An 18464-nucleotide genomic window follows, 5' to 3' on the forward strand; every position below is an offset into this window, starting at 1 on the left:
ATCCTATTGATAAATTTAAAAATAAAATTGAAGTTTTACTGAAACATATAATAAAATTCATCATTCTATATTTAACGATTTACAAATCCGTGAGATTTATCATTTCGAGTTATTAATAAATCCTATAAAATAAATGTTTATTCATCAGGTAGGTAATTATAACGACAAAATAAATGAATAGTTATTTACGTAATTATAGTGATTGAAATAAAATAGCAGAATGTGGGCTGTTTAATTGAAAACATGTAAACATCGTGGGCGTGGAATAATGAAAGCGGCAATAAGAAAATAGGAAGCTATTAATATTGGAAAATTTATACCGGGAAATCCTGTTTTAGGATGGGGTTATAATCGAGAGCCTCTAACGATACTAACGACCGTATCTTAAATACCTCTATATAAATCTAAAATGTACATAGACTATGTTTATATACAGTTGTCAAGTCTATATACACTGCTAAGTAACTATACTCAAGTCTTCCTTAGCCTTTAACGTCATATAATCAATTTCATCACGACAAGCTAGCCTTACGCTATCTCATCCCTGTAATTGTAATTGCGTTAATGTATATGATCGTTACTATCGCGTTAGGTGTCATATTAAAGTGGTGTACGTTGTTGATTAAATTTGCTTTGCTTGCTCTTGGTCATTTGCTTAATAATTTATTTATATATACATTTATATACAAGTATCAATTTTATTATTTTTTAACTTCCCGCTAAAAAAATTTTAAATTTTGAAAAGAAGGGAAGTTATTGGTTTTGGTTCGATTATCGAAAATCGAGTTTTCATCAGATGTCGACGTTTTGAGCTCCTAGGAAGCTATTCTGACTATTCCCGGATGAACGTCCGTGTGTGGGCGGGTGTGTGTGTGTGTGTGGGTGTGTAAACTTTTTTTGTCCGACGATGTCTTTGGAACGAATGAACCGATTTGAACGTACTTGGTGACAATCGAAAGGGCTCACCAAAACTTAGAATTGATTAGATTTTAGGGTAGATCGGTCATGTAGTTTACGAGTTATACAGTTTACGAGTTATACAGTTGAAGAATAAAAATTAGAAATGTTTTTTGTTTTTGGTTTTTTGCGTATAACTTATATACCACATGCCCGATTCGCCTCAAAATGTAATCAGCTTCAAGTCTTGTTGAGCTCTTTCGATTGCCACCAAGAACGTTTAAATCGGTTCATTCCATCCAAAGATATCGTCGGACAAAAATTATAATTTTTCTGTGAAGGTATGTTTTACCAGGCTAACAAATTTTTGAGCTCGAAGAGCTCAAAAATTTACAAGTAATAATGTTTCCGAGCTCCCTGAGGTCAGGCGGTTTTAAAATTTTTTTTTATACAGTCAAATAAAAAAAATGAATATTTATATTTACGCACCGGTGACTCAATTAAATGTGGGCGTTTTTACTTTGGTAATTAATGCGGCTTAAATAAAAAAACTATATTTCATTTATTTATTTAACATTTTTAAATATTTGTTGATATAGTTTGAAAACTATTCAACCGATAATTTTAATTAACCCGTAGAATTTATTCAAGTTGATTGATCTAATTTTCGTTGTGAAAATTATGTAAGCGCGAAATTTGTTTACTCTTATAATCATCCCGAAAATAGTGAGAAACTATTCCTCAGAAATTAATGTCGACTTATTTAAGAAAGAAAAAGAGTTTGAAAAGCGGATTGAGATTAATAACTTATAATTTCGTAAAAATTTACAATTTTCAAAGTGCACGCAGAGAAAGTTTTAGCAAAAATTACCCAAAAAATATGATACTGCGAAGACAGGTGAAAAATATCTAAATTTTTCGCATGCAAATTGTAAAATATACTACTCGATAGCATGTGAATGAAGTGGAATTTCTCCTAACAACATAGTAAAAATTATGTTACTGACCAGATGTCTTTACAGTACCAAATTTTATGGGTAATTTTTACTCAAAAATTCTTTGTGTGTGGAAAGTTTGAATTATAAATTTATTCAATGATTAAATTTGATACTAAAACTGGAAAGTAATGAAATGAACTTTTGACGTTTATATATTTCGAAATTGATAACAAAATAAAACTTATGTATCAAAGTATTATATAAAAAAAAAATGTAATACCTGATCAATGTTATATTTATTAATAAATTTAATAAGAAGTTATATAACAAAGAAAAAATAATAATAATAATAATTAAAAGCCGCCCATTGATACAAGCAGGAATAAAATCTAAAACTTAGTTAAGATAAAAAATCTGAAAAGATTTATCAGTACAATTGAATGGATGAAATGGATATTATTAGACAGAATATCTTTTTATCCTTATATACCAACGAACGAGAAAGCTACGAATGAAACTCGAGAGTTAGACACTTGAACTTATTTATTTTTTTATTTTATTTTATTTTATTAGATCTATTGGTTTCGCCCACTGTCACTGTGCACACTCACTATCCGAAGAATACGAGAAAAGAAAAATGTCTGACCAAACACCGAGCTTTCTACTGGCAAGACCAATTTCATAATGTTCTTTTTTTTCTTACATATTTATTTATTTTTATTTTGTATTGTAGATAAAATATTATTTTGCTCAACATGTTGGCACATTTATTAAAAAAAAAAGTTCCATGAAAGATAAGAAATGCACTTGCGTAATTTCGTCGGAAGCCAACAAATCCATATGTAGAAATGTATACACATGTACAGCCGACGGAGCGATAAATATGATTCCAGAGAGAATGAATGATACGATTTCACAGTGTACACAAGAAAAATAAAAATGGGAAGTAAATAATAAAAAACAGGGAAAAACAAACGAGAAAGATAGACTATTATATGATATGGTTCTCTTTACACCGTATCTAGACTGATGCACACAAACTTGGCGGAAGTTTGCAGCGGTTGGCGAGCAAACCAAACCAGACATATCCTCTACCCGTTGCTGCTTGAATAGTGAAGTTCCTCTTCTATCTATCTATATAATATAATATATAGAACATTATCTCTCGTCTGCTCAAAAAGCTCTTATATTTTTTCCTCACGTATTATGTACTCAAAATCTTGTTATTCTATTTAAATTCAATTTAATTATTACAGCCTCAGATAATTTAAAAATTCTACTATCAGTTTAAAAAATCAATAAATAATAAAATTGAGAGAAAGAAAGGCAAAGTAGGCTTTGACTTCATAAATGAATCGTTTATTTGAGAAACCCCATAAGTCAAGAAAACAAAATTTTTCAGGAAACACAAAAAACATTTTTTTGGAAAAACTTGACATTAAAATAATAAATAAATAATTGAATACGATAATGTTAGCGTCTCTGAAAAAGATTCCAACAAGAAAAATTGAATTTTTTAACTGAAACTACTTAAAAAAATTATTTAAAGTTAATTGACTTATGGGGTTTCTCAACCAAACGGAAAAAAAAATTATAAAATCATTGTTTTTTTAAATGTTTCCACTCAAATCATTTATTACACTGATAAAATAAAGTATTTAAAATGTATTTGAACTCTGAAACTCAGAAATTACAAAAAATTATAATTAATTTAAACATTTTAATTAGTCATATAACAGTCAACAATAAAACAACATTTGAAATTAATTTTCCAAAAAAGCGCGAATTTTAAATAAAAAAAAAAAAAAATTATTTCTGTAAAACCAAAACTGCATATGTTTATTTGAGTCATTGACTTATGAGGTTTCTCAATTAAATGACATTGCTGTTACCCCGTTAATTTTTTTTTAAACGCTTCTTTGATGCATATTTTGATTGATTTCTATGGAGGGACATCCAAAGAACCCAATTTCGTAAAAAACATGACTTATGGGATTTTCAAATAAACGATTCAAATTTAATAACAATTTTCAAATATTTTCACTCACAGGAGATTAAAATTTTATAAAAAATTTCTGTTGGACGACCCATTTTACCCCACATTAAAAATTAACCGGTTATTAATATGAATCAATTATTTAATATTTCTATGCGGCCTATCGTTCTCCATTTATTTAATGTTTCTATGGTTAAATTTTCGAATATTTAAAAAAAATTATTTTACTTTCTCCCAAGTAATGAAAGTAATCAATAGCATTCTACTAATGTTCTGAAGAAAAAAAAATAGTAATAGAGTTTTGTTGAGAAAAAAAAAATTTATGTTGATAACGACACTGATTACGGTAGTCGATGAAGTCCAGTGGGTCGAGGGCCGGATGTTAATTTACAGAGAGCCTGGGGCTGTTTTGTGTGGTGTTACAAAAAAAAGGTAGCCCATAGACAGACGGTAGTAGAAAAGAAATGAGGTGATTTGAAAGGGTCAAGGAGAAGGGATTAGTCGTCTAAGAGGAATATCAAAGAGACGAGATGGTGGAAACGTTGGCCAAGAAAGAGCCTGTTGGTAAATGTAGGTGTAGTGTAGATTGTAGTATTATATATGTAGTAAAGTGAAGTAAGTGGTGTAATAGTCTTGAATAAGGTCGATTCTATCCCTTCCACTTGACTTAATCTTCGCATATCACCTATGGAAATTCTTCTAACGATTAAATTTGATACTAAACAATTTTACAAGTCACATAATTAAATTCCATTTTCCTCCGACCCTCCATCTTGTCTAAATTAAATTAAAATTAATATAATAAGGGTTTAAAGTAACCCGGTAAATTTTAAAAAATATTTAATAAAAATGATAATCGTGATGAAGATATAAATATAAAGATTTTAATCAACGATAAGGGAAAATAACTTTTTTTATTTCTATAAAACTAATATTAACTTTTGTACATCTTAGATAACATCTGGCTGGTTTTTAAGATGCTATAAAAGATCGATCTTTAAAATCCCAGACTAAAGAGGGCGCTAGTGAGAGCTTGTACCGACGCGTGTGGAATATATAGTGTCAGAACTTGAGAGACTCTGTACTATATATATAATACATTGACGTTTTAAAATTTATGTATAAGAAATCGACAAAGGAAAAAATAGTATCAGGGTTTATAATATAAGGAAGAATATTAGAATATAAAGAGATGAGGGTTAAAAGGAGGGTGAAGATGAGGCTGAGGATGAAGAAAAAAAGGAGCTGGAAAAAAAAAGTAAAGAACCACAACGACAAATACTGTCATACATACATAGATTTATAATGATATATGTATGTGTGTGAGGGTGAAATAAGGATGAGTAAGATATGAGGTTATATGTGTGCACCTTGAAATTTGTGCCAAGAGCCTGAGTAAGAGTAAGATATAAGGTTAAATCGATATACGGATAAAGGTTTTCGTCGATGCCTCGCCTCATATATGTCTACTCTACTAGATTCTTCTTCACTTGACTCGCGCTACACTCCGCCGTTTCTTCAATCTCGGCTGACAATTTTATTACTCGTATCAGGCTTAAATTATTTTATTTATCACATCCCGGGCAGTATATTACTGTGTGCTGAATAATATATAAATTAATATATTTATATCTCTGTTTACTTTGAGCCTCTTTTTTTACCCAACATCCACTGAGAGCTACTTGGGAGCACATACTTTTTTAGATTTTTAAAAGATAAGAAATCGATTGGTAATGACATTGACATTTATCGAGATACCTGCTTTATAAACTGGGTAAAAGTCTACTAAATTTTAATAAAAAAATTTTTTTTTTATAAATGTATCAAATCATTATTCGATGCTATGATTTAATAAATTAATTATTCACGGAAAAAAATTTCCTGTTGCTGCAACAGGAGGCATTCATGTTGCAGCAACAGGAAAAAATCCTGTTATTTTTGTGTTAAATATTTAACACTTTTTTGGGTTGATTTAACAGAATAAATCTTAAATGTACACATAAAAGTGTTAAATATTTAACACAAAAATTTGCAACACTAAGTTTTTTGGAGCAATGAAACAACATTTTTTACCGTGTAACTATATTTTACTATTAAGTCGCAACAACAGTATTATTCCTGTTGCTGCAACAGGATTTTTTCCTGTTTCAGCTGCAGGAAAATCCTGTTGCAGCATCAGGAAATTTTTTTCCGTGTTGAGGATAATATTAATGAAAAAAATATTTTTAAAAATTCTGCCTGGCAAAACCTAAAACCTGTTAGGAAATTAAAAGGGAAAGTTTTGAAACTGATAAACAGATTTATGATGATAAACATTTTTTTTAAGAGACACGTCCTTAATGTATCGCGATCACGGAAGATTAAAATTTATATTAAATGATTAATATTTGAAATGAGATATCTGCTTTTTTTTTTTAAAAGATTTAATGTTGGACAAACACGAAAACATTTAGATGATATTTCAACGTGAATACATAAAAACTTCTATAACAGAATTTATTTTTGCGTGAGATGGAAAAAAAGTTGTGATAGATAGACAGCGGAGAATGAGGATTGAAAGTTCTGTTCCATCACTTTGTCAATGCCCGATAAGAGATAGATATATACATATAAATATATAGTATATATGTATGTATGTATCCTGTAGACTGAGGAATAAAAGCAACATAACAATGAGAGATACATATATAGTTGATAGTGAGTTTCATTTACGACACTTGGCATCAGGAATTATTTCGTGATGGCTATGACCGTCGAATCGAGTAACCGCGAGCATCTACAAGAAATACGTGTACATAAAGTTTATTCTAAAAGCTCTACAATCACTCTCGCTATCTTTTATGTTGTTACTTTTTTTGCTACTGCTGTCGGGAAATTTTTATTTTTTATTTAGTTATTTTTTTGTTTGTTTAAACTGTTGTCGGGCTGAAAGCCAAATTGGCAAAGGGGCTATGGACTCATCTAGCGCAATTCGTCAGGGACGATAAAAACTTTTTTTTTTTGCTACAATTGCGTCATCTTATCAAGAGGGAGTTTTTTTTACAAGTGTTTATTAACGAGCTACAGTGATCATAAACAAAGAACGCGCACTTGGAGTTGAATTCTATGTCTAATTGCAAGCCGAGTGGTCTTCAAAATAGTCAAGAGATACACTTATGTATCAGGAAAAATTTTTTTCTCTTAAGTATTTACATGAAAGATAAAAAAAAAATTTTTAAACTGAAAAATTAATTTTTTAAGTCATCATAAATGTTCTTTACTGATTTAAAATTTATTGATTATTGATTTATTCGTAAACTTAAATTTTAATTATGTGATTTTCTAAAATGTTTGTGTTCAATATTCCATAGATGATTTTTTTTTTAATTAAAAGTAGAATTTTCTACAATATAAACCATTAATAGTAGTATCTTGTTTCACTAAAAAAAAAAAAAAAAAATAAATGGTATGTTTCCAGACAATTACTTGTCGGATGAGATAGTTTTTTGTTCATCATACAATCGAACTAGCTTGACTATGAGTGAGATAAAGAAAAAAAAATAAAAAAACAGTCGAAAAAAAGTAAAAAGTCAAGCCCTGAGGTCGAAAGAACAATCGCAATTCAAGAATCGTCTTGTTTGATTGATTTTCCGAGACGAAAAAAATCGAAACGAGTCCGCGGGCGATTTCGCGAGGCCGGTCGGTTCAGAAGGGTTAAAAGCCACCAGGGGTAGGAGTGTTGGTAACAGGGGAGAGGGAAGTATATATATATTTATCTATGTGTGTGAGAAAGAGAGGGGGAGGGAGAGAGAGAAAATAGGGACAGAAAACTCAGATTGTTGAGGATAAAAGCACCAAGAACCACTATAAAGGAACGAGAGCGCTTACAACCCCTCAGGGCCACATATGCGGCGGCGCACGACCCTCAATGTATCACGCGTATGTATCAACAACGGGTGCTTCATTTCTGCAATCCTTCGCTCTCTAGATATATCACAATACAGCCTCATTTCCGGTAAACTATACAATACACTAAACTCAAAAATAGATCACCGATGGTTCCACGAAATTGCTGTTTTTATTTTTTGTTTTTTTCCTTTTTTTTTTAACGAACTCGAAACATAACAACATAAAAAACTAACAATAACAATTTAGATATCAACAGACCTATTAAGTTTACTTCAATTTTATATTTTTAGTGTACTCATAAATTTTCGTTCAAAATAAAAATGAAAACTTCAATAGGAAATAAAACCCTACAAAAAAAAACGTTTAAAAAAATAATCAAATTTTTTACTATTGTTAAGTGTAAACAGATTTTATAATTTTTATTAAATTCAAAATAAATAAAATAGTCGGAGAATTACAGTTATTATTTAATGCAAAGAAAGAGTGAAGCAGAATGTAGATGGAGGAAAATTCATGAAAAGAGTTTTTATGTCGTTATGAAAATAGATCCAATGCTAATATAAACGGAGAAATTATTCGTGTTTGAAATGCTATTGAATCATAGTAAAGCCGGACCAAATTGGCCACCTTCAGAATTTGAAATAAATACATGGAAAAATGACCATAGTAAAATTGACACGGAATATATCACAAATTATTCTAATCATTGTAAATTTTACTATGGCTATAGTCATTTTTCCATGTGTTTATTTCAAATTCTGAAGGTGGCCAACATGGACCGGCTTTACTATGACACCGTAGCATTTTAAACAAGAATAATTTCGTGTAAAAATGGTTTATTTATGGACACAAATAAAAGCTCCTTAAACTTTATGGGTGTTTTGTATCTTGTAAATTTTTTTTTCATAAACCAGATATCAAATGAAATACCAAAAATTTTTATAAAAAAATCGAAGAGGAATTTTTTTCGTCGAGTTAAAATTAAAATCATGTTTGAAACGATGAAAAATATTCAAATAATCTGCAGTGGTTATAAATTTAAATAAAAAAAAAATTTCGGGGCATAAAAGATTTGAAATGTTGAAAATTCATCTCGGATCTTGAAAAAAAAATTACTTTTTTTTTATAATACACATGTATATCAATCAAGTTCAATAATGAATTTTATTTCAATTGTCTATAAGCTGTCTAAAAAATATTTTGTAAAAATATGACTGAAGCCTGAGCTTTCATAATTACAAGTTTTAAAATGAATACTTGCATTACATTATTAGATTGAATTAATTGAGAAAAAATTATACTTAATTAGAACATAATTGGATTAAAATATTATGCAACGATTTACGTTCATTAAAAAGTATACTTCATTAAATACAAAGATAAATTATACTCTTTGTACATTTTAACCGCTTTAGTAAGTATACAAATAGAATAAAAGTATAAAATAAAATATAAATTCCTTTATTCCGTAATCTTTTATGTGCTAATGACTAACGACACGTGTTTTAATTAAACGATTAAAAATAAAAAATAAATTTCCTCGAGAATTTATATTAATATAACATCGTAATACTAACTCGAACTAGTTATAAAAAGTTAAAATTTATCTATTCCAATAAAGTTTGATTGCCTATAACTTATAAACGGTTTGATTTATAAACTAAGTACTAAATACCTTTATAGTCTATTCACTATCCCGCAAAATCATCAGTGATAAAATTTTTATCGATTAGTTTAATTGATCGTTAATTAAATATTTATAGAACACTTTCTATAACTTCGCTCGCATATAAATTTTCAGAAACATGGAAGAATTAAAATTAAACCTTTAGGCAAAAAAAACTTTTTTTATATTCAATATTTAATTTTAAATAATCAGACTGTAAAAAATCGGGAGTGAATACGGAGTTTATTTCAATCCGAAATCACTCTCTCATTCATAGTTCCGGATTTAAAAAAAAAATTACTCCGCAGAAGGAGTGAATGGGGATTTTTTTATGGGCGGAGTGATTTCTGAGTGACGCGGATTTTATTTAAATCCGCATTCACTACAATCCGGAGTTTAAATACTTAAATAAATTTATATTTAATAGAAACAGCTGTTAATTAGACACATAATTATTTCAATAAATAGTTCGATTGCGTAACAACATATCCGCGGAAATACCAAAGATGTGAATTCATCAGATCAAAATTTTCATAGTTATAATAACAGTAGAAGAAAGTTATAACATCATATCGCGTTACAAATGCCATAAGGGCGTACCAAAAAATTTTTTTCGGAAATCGACGTAGTTATGCCTAAAACGGGCAGAAACGCAAAAAAAAATTTTGGTAGGCCCTTATGGCACCCAGAGTACCTACCAGGAGCCATAAGGGTGTACCAAAAAATTTCAAATTTAAAAAAAAAATTTTTTTGTCATTTCTACGCGTTTCAAGTAAAAATACGTTGTTTCCCGAAAAAAACAATTTTTGGTACGCCCTTATGGCTCCTGGTAGGTACTCTGGGTGCCATAAGGGCGTACCAAAATTTTTTTTTGCATTTCTGCCCGTTTCAGGCATAACTACGTCGATTCCAGGAAAAAATTTTTTTATACGTCCTTATGCTTTTTCAAGGGTATTTTTTTCGGAATACGCCCTTATGGCATCAGTAACGCGATATTTTATAAACAATTACCATTTAATTCATTAAATACTTCATGCGAAAATACATATGATTGATTCATACATAAATAGGTGTGAAACATAGCGCTCCTTTTTCACAAATTTTGTGAGTTTGCAATTTAAAAAATATACCCACACATAAAATAGTGTGAAAGATAGCGCCCTTTTTTCACGAATTTTTATCAACAAATATTTAATCAATTGAATTTTTTTACGAATATTTTGTCTACAGTATATTTTTTATAATGAATATTTTGTCGTACGGATATTTTTTTGCGGATATTTTGTCCACGGATATCTAAGCGTGTTACCAAATAATTCATTCATATATTAATTATTAAACTTAAAATATTATGTTTTTAATTTAAAAAATATTTTAGCACCTCACTCAATTAAAATTTCATATATATAATACATAGTGAAATTATTAAATTATTGAATATCTATAGTGACATATAGTTTTTATGAGAATATTTTATATTTCGGTACAACATGAAATGTTATCTCGTGGTATAGTTGATGTAAGTCATACGATAGTTAGTGACTCAGTGGAATTATATTTGTTCAAGTTTTATTATCAGCTGCTTATAATTTTTGAAAATCATTTCGCGTGAATATATGGAAAGGGAGCTCGTAATTATTTCCGTACTCAATATAAATGTCAAAATATCAAAGACCTAAGCTTACTACGTATTAGTAATTTTTTTTATAATTAATATTTTCCGAAACTCCCCTTCGGAGTCAAATTCACTCCAAGGGAATTAAATAAATAAAAAATCATCTACTTCGCGTTCACTCCGGATTCACTCCGGAAATTTTTTACAGTACATTAAAATTATAAATCTGGATAAAAGAGAAGTATTCAAATTATAATTACTAAATAATTTATATTTAAATCCTATTCAAAGTTATATAATGACTTCAAACATTCCTTGAATTTTAAACGAAACAAAAAAAAAATTTATCGCACTATTGAAAAGTATGTTTTTAATTAGGTAATTAAAAAGTTTTATATTTTAATTTTAAAAAAGTTTCTATAGATAATTCATTTAGCAACAGGATTATATATATGTATATCTTCAAAGATATTTATTATATTTTTTTTTAATAAAAGATTAAATGACAATGAGAGAATTTTTAAGCTTTAAAACTCATAAGTTTAGGTCGCTATGTTGTTGAGGCATTTTTTTTATCATTTTTGAATATATATAGATATCTATTAGTTATAAAAATAACATAGTAAACTCGATAAACTTTTACTCGCGTTAACTTTCAAACAGAAATATCTTTACCGCGTCCCCGATTTCACATAATGCGAATTCTTTCCATGCATCATTTTTTATTTTATTTTTTGTTATCCATTTTTTATCTTTTTTTGGTTATCCTGTCTAGTCTGCGTGAATTCTCTAGCAATCTGATTTTATTTCGCTTTCTTTGGCAATTTTTCTGTTTGTCACAATGCTGAATATAAAATTTACCCTTGGGCAATTCTTTGGAATTTGCAAACTGCTGAAAATTTTTATTGTCAATTGAGCTTTAAACTCCAGCCATTCAAGATTATTAAATAATGAACACAGCAAAATAAATATATGTATATATTAGACTGATTCAAAAAAATCGACATTTTTTTTCTCGAAACCCCCTATTGAATAGTTGCAGAGAGGTGAAAAAAGATGCCTGTTAAAAGATGAGCTCTTATTAATATTGAGAGGTCACTCTTCGCAATTTTCTATTTCCCATTTAAATAACATGGAAAAAAATTTTAAGTTTGGAATTTTATACCTCGGCAATGGCTCATTGTACAGATAAGCTCAGGATATAATTTCGTAGGGAATTAAACGATCTACAAAAAAAGTCTCATCATTTTTTGAAAATTGATTTGTTCAAAAGCTACTGGAGCTTGAAGTCAAATTTATCGTAAATTTCGAGATCTTTTTATTTTTCCGGCGAAACTATCAGACTTATGACAAAATGTCATAGAATCTTTTTTGTAGACAATTTTATTCCTTACAAATTACCTCTGATAAAGTTTTTTGAAAGTCCGCATTGTTTTCTAGTTATTTTCATTTTAATGTCAAGTTCTTAAAAAAAATACTGTCATGATCGATTTCAAGAACTTGACATTAAAATGAAAATAACTAGAAAAAAACGCAGAATTTTGAAAAAATTTATCAGAGGTAATTTGTAAGGAATAAAATTGTCTACAAAAAAGATTCTATGACATTTTGTCATAAGTCTTATAGTTTCGCCGGAAAAGTAAAAAGATCTCGAAATTTATGATAAATTTGACTTCAAGCTCCAATAACTTTAGAAATGATGAATTTATCAAAAAGTGATAAGAGACTTTTTTTGTAGAACTTTCAATTCCTTACGAAACCATATCTTGAGCTTCTCTATATAATGAGCCACTGCCGAGGTACAAAATTCCAAACTTAAAATTTTTTTCCATCTTATTTAAATGGGAAATAGAAAATTGCAATGAGCGACCCCTAAATATTAATATTAAGCTCATCATTTATTGTGGTCCCAGTAAGAGAATAGACCTCCGAAATTTCCCCTACTACCGAAAATTTATGAACTGCACATGCGTACAGAAAAGTGGGAGAACATTTAACACATAAAACATCCAGAGTGGGAGTAAAAACCGACGACACCCGGTCCAATCTTTTGTTGGAATGACAATAACAGTTTTTCACCTCTCTGCAACTATTTAAGGGGTTCCGAAAAAAAAAATAATCGGTTTTTAAAAATTAATCTAGTATATATAAATCCAAACATAAATTGGACAAATAGTAAACGTCTATAAATAAAATATAATAACGTGATAATACATGTGGATATAACACTCAATTTAAAAGATAAGAATAAAAAAATATCGTTATGGTATATATATTTTGTAATGTGATAATAATTATGAAAGTCTCCTTTTGATCCTATTAACGTTACGTGGGAGTCTCTTGCAAGCATGACATAATGATATAACGCCTTTTGTATTGGTATCAAGTTGAATACCGGGGAGTCACGCGACAACTTTACCCGTAATTTTAAATCCTCTCCGTATTTTATTAATTTAAACTAGTTCAGCGATACTTAAAAAAATAATAAACAAAATAAAATTATTTATTACTGAATACTCTTTGTAACCAAACAATACACAAATAACTTTTTATAATATCTATTATATTCATATTACAACAATGTTAAAAAATATTCATCAAAAAGAAAGACATTAAATAAATCTGTCACAAATAAAAATTTTTCTTTAAGAGAAGAATATCGTCTCCAAAGTATTAAGAGTAATGACAAGACTAACTATCCCAACTTAATTAACAACATTGTTGTTAAATAATAAAGTAAACGAGAACTCTTAAGTCCTAAGTTTTAAGTCATAATATGGAAATTAAACTTGAAAACAGCTTTAAAAACTACGTTTTATTGTACGTTAAATTTGTCTTTTTAATGTTCTATAAAAACACAGCTATGAGATTTAATACTATACCTTTCCATTCATTCAACAATTCATGCCTGGTATTTAGCCAGAATAGAACAATCTCTCGACACTTAAATTTTTAATAATTAATAATTGTTATTATTATTAATTTTAATTGGTAATTAATTTCTCAAGAAATTCTAGCAAGCAAACAATCATCGCAAGCTTTAAAAAATGTTAATTAAAAATATAACAATAATAATTTTAAAAAAACTCACGGATGGGAGACTCGACGGTGAAGATTCCTCATGGACATTGAAGTCCTTGTCCGCGATCTCGTCGAGCTTGACGATGATATTCCGTTATTGTTGAGGATATTATTATTATTACTTGCGGTGGTTATGGTGGAAGAGGAGGTAGATATTGTGGCGGTTGTTATGGCGTTGGTGTTGGTATTAGGGGTGGTTGTGACATTGGTACTGATGGTGTTGGTGTTTATGTTATTATTGTTGGTATTGGTAATGGAGTTGGAGTTTGAGATCACACTCGGGGTTGGGGTTGTGTGACGCGTGGCAGGGGAGGCATCATGCTCCCCCGTGGCCACGGCCACCCCCGTTAAGCCCGAGGTAGCCAGCACTGGGTGACGATTTAAGCGGCCGGTTAAAGCCGCAGCAGCGAGACGACGAACGAGTACGCGAACTAGTCGACGCGCCAAGCGCGCACCCGCGGCGCCCGCCCCCACGCTGACGGTGCCCTGGCCCACCCCCCCTGATTAAGGGGGTGGTGGCGCGCCACGCACGCTAGTACCGGCTGTTAATTGACGATCAACTTGATCAAAGTGTCCGCGTGTTGACGACGTCTTCGTTGTTCCTATTTTTCTTGACTTTTACGTCGCCTGCTCTTGTCTATATGCAGTCACACTCACTGTCACAAGACTTTTTATTATTTTATTTTTTTTTTACACTGACGTTTCACACACGAATCCGTTCGTCTATCAGTTTATTGTCCCACGGTGAAACTGAAGCAGGTGAGACGCCTGAAATCAAAAGATTTAATGTTTCGAATGGATTTTATTTTATAAAATATATGGATGACAACATGGACTTTGATATGGGTTTCGACAGCTTTTTCTTTTTCATTAGTTTTTTTTTTTTTACGTTGACATTCAGTTCACATTTTATGAAAACGTATTTAAAAAAAACATGCATGATTGATTTGGCTTAAATTGTTGCATTGAATATTTCATTCTTCCAGTTTTATTTTATATTTTTTTAAATTTAAATTTTATACTGATGAGTAAAGTCAAAGGGAATATTTTTCGTGGGTATTTTTACGAGATGAAAATAAAAATCCGAAGTGATGGCTGTAGCGTTGATTGATATTTTTCCTAACCTCTTTTATTTACAGATTTCGCTGTTGATTATTTTTTATATTTAATCAATCAAATAAAAAAAATACAAATATTTTCACTCAAATTCACATTTATACTTTTCAAATAAAAATTTAAAAAAATTTTTTAGCGCACATTCTATTTAGTAGAAGCTTTTGAAAATTCCAAGTGGTCATTAAGTATTTTTGAACCTCCATCTTTTTTTCTTATAAAATGTATTTCTGCATATTCAGCTAATAAAAAAAAACTGATTTTATAACTAAAGTATCGATACAAGAGATAAAAAGTACAAAATTTTTTTTCAGCATATATTAATAAAAATTCGATAAAAAAAACCCTAGCAATAAATATCTAGCTTCAAATATAATGTTAATTTATGGGCGATTGTTTATCATAACGGAAATAAAATTCAAAATTCACAGATAAATTTAAAATTAAAATGTTAAATAATGAATAGGATTACAAAATGAGACAAAGAAAAGTGAAAATGTTTATACGACCGTCAAAAAGTGATATAAAAGAAGAAGATAACCATTGGAAGAGAATGACTTTTCACCTAGATCGTAAAAATGACATCTGCGGATTACGACTAGTAGTTTAGTACGATTCGAATCAGCTACACACACAAGCACACACATTCATACATACATGTTCATACATACATACATACATATATATGTGTACATAGATAGATAAAAAAATATAGATCGCGAAAAGGTTGGCTGGGTGAGTGAACGTGACTTTTCGTTTGTGGATCAATTCAACTTTATTAAAAACGGCATTGAGCTGTGGGGACGAACTACTGAGTCTATATCTCTTTCGTTCAACTACATATCGACTGCGGAAATATATATTTCAATGCAGACTTTCGATGCGATACACGTATCGCGTGGCACAGCTACGAATATTTATTATATTCACGTTAATAGTGACAGAAAAGTGAAAAAGAATTTTAAAAACGGGATGAAAAAATTTTAAAATAAAAATGAGGGAAAAAAAAGTATGCTTATAACCAGCGGTAATCCCGAGAAATTTAGCGTTATCAATGTAGTACTCGTGAGTATGGTAGAAATGAAATTCAAAACTTTAAACCAACTTTTCAACTCGAGTTACTATAATTCTATCTCGTTTCCAACATCCATCCATCATCTAGTGTAGTCTGCTCTTTGGTTTATGGTAGAGAAGATGTATATTTATAATAGTGAAGATGTAAACTCTCCAAGCGTGTTTTTACTACCTTCATTGCTCGTTATTATTAGAGTACCTTACCCTCATATTATATATCTATATAAATATATACTCAACTAGATACCCGACTAAAGCGCTTTATATTGACTGATTTAATCCTGCAGCAAGTTACATAATAAGGCTGGTCGTGCAAGTTTAGCGATGATAAAATGTTAGAAAAATAATTCAGACTACTTAATCATAAAAACTTTTTACTTATTGTTTACACGTGATAAAAAATCCTTTTCAAACTTATAATTACATTCAAATTAATTATTTATGATGGTAATCATTTTATAGAATTACTCCAAAAGATTTTTGTCAGAGCTTTCATATACTGTAAAAAATTTGCAGATTAAATCCGGAGTGAATGCGGAGTGATTACGAAGCGGATTACTGTTTATTTATTTAATTCCCTTGAAGGGAAATTCACTTCGAGGGGGAGTTTATTTTTATATTTAAACTCCGAATCGGAGTGAAATAAAATCCAGATCACTCCGGAATCACTCAGCTGAAAAAACAAACTCCCTATTTGAATCGTTTATTTGAGAAACCCCATAAGTCATGTTTTTTGTGAAATTGGGTTCTTTGGATGTCCCTCCATAGAAATCAATCAAAGTATGCATCAAATTAGCGTTTAAAAAAAAATTAACGGGGTAACAGCAATTTTATTTAATTGAGAAACCCCATAAGTCAATGACTCAAATAAACATATGCAGTTTTAGTTTTACAGAAATAATTTTTTTTTTTTTTTATTTAAAATTCGCGCTTTTTTGGAAAATTAATTTCAAATGTTGTTTTATTGGTGACTGTTATATGATTTATTAAAATGTTTAAATTAAGTATAATTTTTTGGAATTTCTGAGTTTCAGAGTTCAAATACATATTTAATATTTCATTTTATCAGTGTAATAAATGATTTGAGTGGAAACATTTAAAAAAAACAATGATTTTATAATTTTTTTTTCCGTTTGGTTGAGAAACCCCATAAGTCAATCAACTTTAAATAATTTTTTTAAGTAGTTTCAGTTAAAAAATTAAATTTTTCTTGTTGGAATCTTTTTCAGAAACGCTAACATTATTGTATTCAATTATTTATTTATTATTTTAATGTCAAGTTTTTCCAAAAAAATGTTTTTTGTGTTTCCTGAAAAATTTTGTTTTCTTGACTTATGGGGTTTCTCAAATAAACGATTCATTTACTCCTTATGCAGAGTGATTTTTTTAAAAACTCCGAATGACGGAGTGAATTAAGATTAAAATAAAATCTGGAATCACTCCGACTTCACTCCCGATTTTTTACAGTATATGTCTGTAAAAGATTGATAAAATATTATATTTTTTATTAATTTAGGTTTATAAAATTTGATATTAATCTTGTGTTTAATGAATAAATTCAACGTTTCAGTATCAGTGAATTTTTTTTTATTTTCGACAGATAAAATCATGGTATAGTCATACATAAATTTCCGATTTCATCGATTTAATTTTACTTTTTATTTTTAATTTTTAATCCTTTGAAACATATTGGATATTTACTATAGATTTTATTATTATTATTTTTTTAAAACTATTTTTTATAAATTTACTATTGATTATTTTTCTAATTATTCGGGTCACAATAATAAGAGCATAAAATTTTTTTTTAATTGCCAAATTTCGCGATCAAAATTTTCACCTAAAATATTTTCATTGATTTTTTAAATTTAAAATAATTAGAAAAATATGACTAAATAAATCTACACTAAGCCCTTGAAATCCCTGATATTATACAAGCAATATATAATAACTCATACCGCAAATTTGATAGATAGGCGAATAATCTCAATAGCTTAATAATATCAAATGGCTTTCCGTTCTCTCTGACTACTATACGAGTAAAGAGAACTAGAGTAACTGTGGACTAGAGTAATGTCCAGTAAACTCACGCCGAGAAATAGCCTTTACATCATCCTCAATATATCTGATTCTGGGTTCTGTTGATGCAGATACGTCGACACCGGCAGGTCCCTCAAGAGAACTATGTTAATCAGC

The 18464-nt window shown here is 29.4% G+C and overlaps 1 protein-coding gene across 7 annotated transcripts in view; it reads right to left on the bottom strand.

Annotated features, from left to right (window-relative positions):
- The window catches only part of LOC130669557 (potassium/sodium hyperpolarization-activated cyclic nucleotide-gated channel 2), a 185714-nt gene that overhangs the window by 166497 nt on the left and 753 nt on the right, over window positions 1-18464 (bottom strand). For all 7 annotated transcript variants that reach the window (XM_057472521.1, XM_057472525.1, XM_057472524.1 and 4 more), the window contains exon 2: window positions 14092-14849. In XM_057472521.1, coding sequence (XP_057328504.1) covers window positions 14092-14129 — 38 coding nt within the window. In that variant the 5' untranslated portion in view covers window positions 14130-14849. The remainder of the gene's footprint in view (window positions 1-14091; window positions 14850-18464) is intronic.

Source organism: Microplitis mediator, chromosome 6, assembly GCF_029852145.1.
Source record: "Microplitis mediator isolate UGA2020A chromosome 6, iyMicMedi2.1, whole genome shotgun sequence".
NCBI lineage: Eukaryota > Metazoa > Arthropoda > Insecta > Hymenoptera > Braconidae > Microplitis > Microplitis mediator.